Here is a 1194-nt window from a genome sequence, read left to right on the forward strand (position 1 = left end):
TATATATATATATATATATAATAGCGCCCAAAAGTTCTAGGATCTAATTTTAATTTTTTTTTTAGTTTTTTAGAATGATTTCTGAAGGATAATATGACATAAAATGACAGATTGGAGAAATGGCTGCTTAAAATTCGGATTTGCCATCACAGGAGTAAATTACATAGTTTAAAATGTTCCAATTTAATTTATATTAAATTGTAATTATATAAAATGTACAAACTGTACATATTGGGTCTGTGTAGTGTAAGACTCGCCGTTTCTCCCACAGTGCTTTTTTTTTTTTTTCTCATGCTGATCTCACTTTGCTCTGGTCTTATCGGTATAATCCTGACTAGGCTAAATTAATACGACTGGCTTTTCTGTTGCCCTTTGAAGTGCACTGACAACTCATGCGACCGGTTTAGGCTCAGGGTGACATTCTGTGACCCTTGAAGCTCAAATTCACTTTTCAATGCAGACTTGAGTGGAGAAAATTAAAACATCAGGCAGAATCCTTCTCCGCAGAGCTGTAGTGTGTTCGATTCTCTGTGGACTCAAATCACTCGTATTCAATTACATAAAGAGCCTCTTATGCTCTGAATTAAATAAAGAGGTTTCACTTTATTTTTAGTTTGTTTTTCATGCATCTGTACATGTTTGTTCTCTTTGCTTCTGCCTGTTCCGTCTTAGCAGGAACAGTGGGTGTAGTTTCAGTGTTGCCATAAATACTGAGGTTGCTGGTGCAAAATAAAAATAAAATCTTTTTTGAAATGCATGACGCTTGAATTGCATCTGTGGTAAACTTATTTGAGAAACATGATTCAGATGACATGACTTGTGTTATGTTTTTTAAGCTTGGTTGCATGGGGATCCCCGGAAAGTGGTCTACCCGACAGACAGCTATGGGCAGTTCTGTGGACAGCAGGGTACTCCTAATGCGTGAGTATGAGCCAGAGACAAATTGAGGTGTTAATGCTGTTATACTTTAATTAATAAATTGTAGGGGTGCAACGGATCGTAGATGATCCGTGATCCGTACGGATCAGGCTGCATGGTTCGGCACGCATGTGATTCGCGGATTAACTGTTCAGTTTAACCATCATAGAGTGAAAGTTTTTCATTTGCACATGTTTTGTCTTGCCAGTTTACACATTCAAGCAATTTTAACTCGCACACTGTTTTCTGTGCGCTCAGCCGCTGCCGCACACACCC

At 38.2% G+C, this 1194-nt stretch overlaps 1 protein-coding gene across 1 annotated transcript in view; it reads left to right on the forward strand.

The window, feature by feature from the left end:
* The window catches only part of LOC107710904 (choline transporter-like protein 5-B), a 22151-nt gene that overhangs the window by 6972 nt on the left and 13985 nt on the right, over positions 1–1194 (forward strand). The window contains exon 4 of the mRNA XM_016515773.1: positions 837–921. Within this exon, the coding sequence (XP_016371259.1) occupies positions 837–921 (85 nt within the window). The remainder of the gene's footprint in view (positions 1–836; positions 922–1194) is intronic.

This window comes from Sinocyclocheilus rhinocerous, unplaced genomic scaffold (genome assembly GCF_001515625.1).
Source record: "Sinocyclocheilus rhinocerous isolate Xijiao unplaced genomic scaffold, SAMN03320098_v1.1 scaffold327, whole genome shotgun sequence".
In the NCBI taxonomy this organism is placed as follows: domain Eukaryota; kingdom Metazoa; phylum Chordata; class Actinopteri; order Cypriniformes; family Cyprinidae; genus Sinocyclocheilus; species Sinocyclocheilus rhinocerous.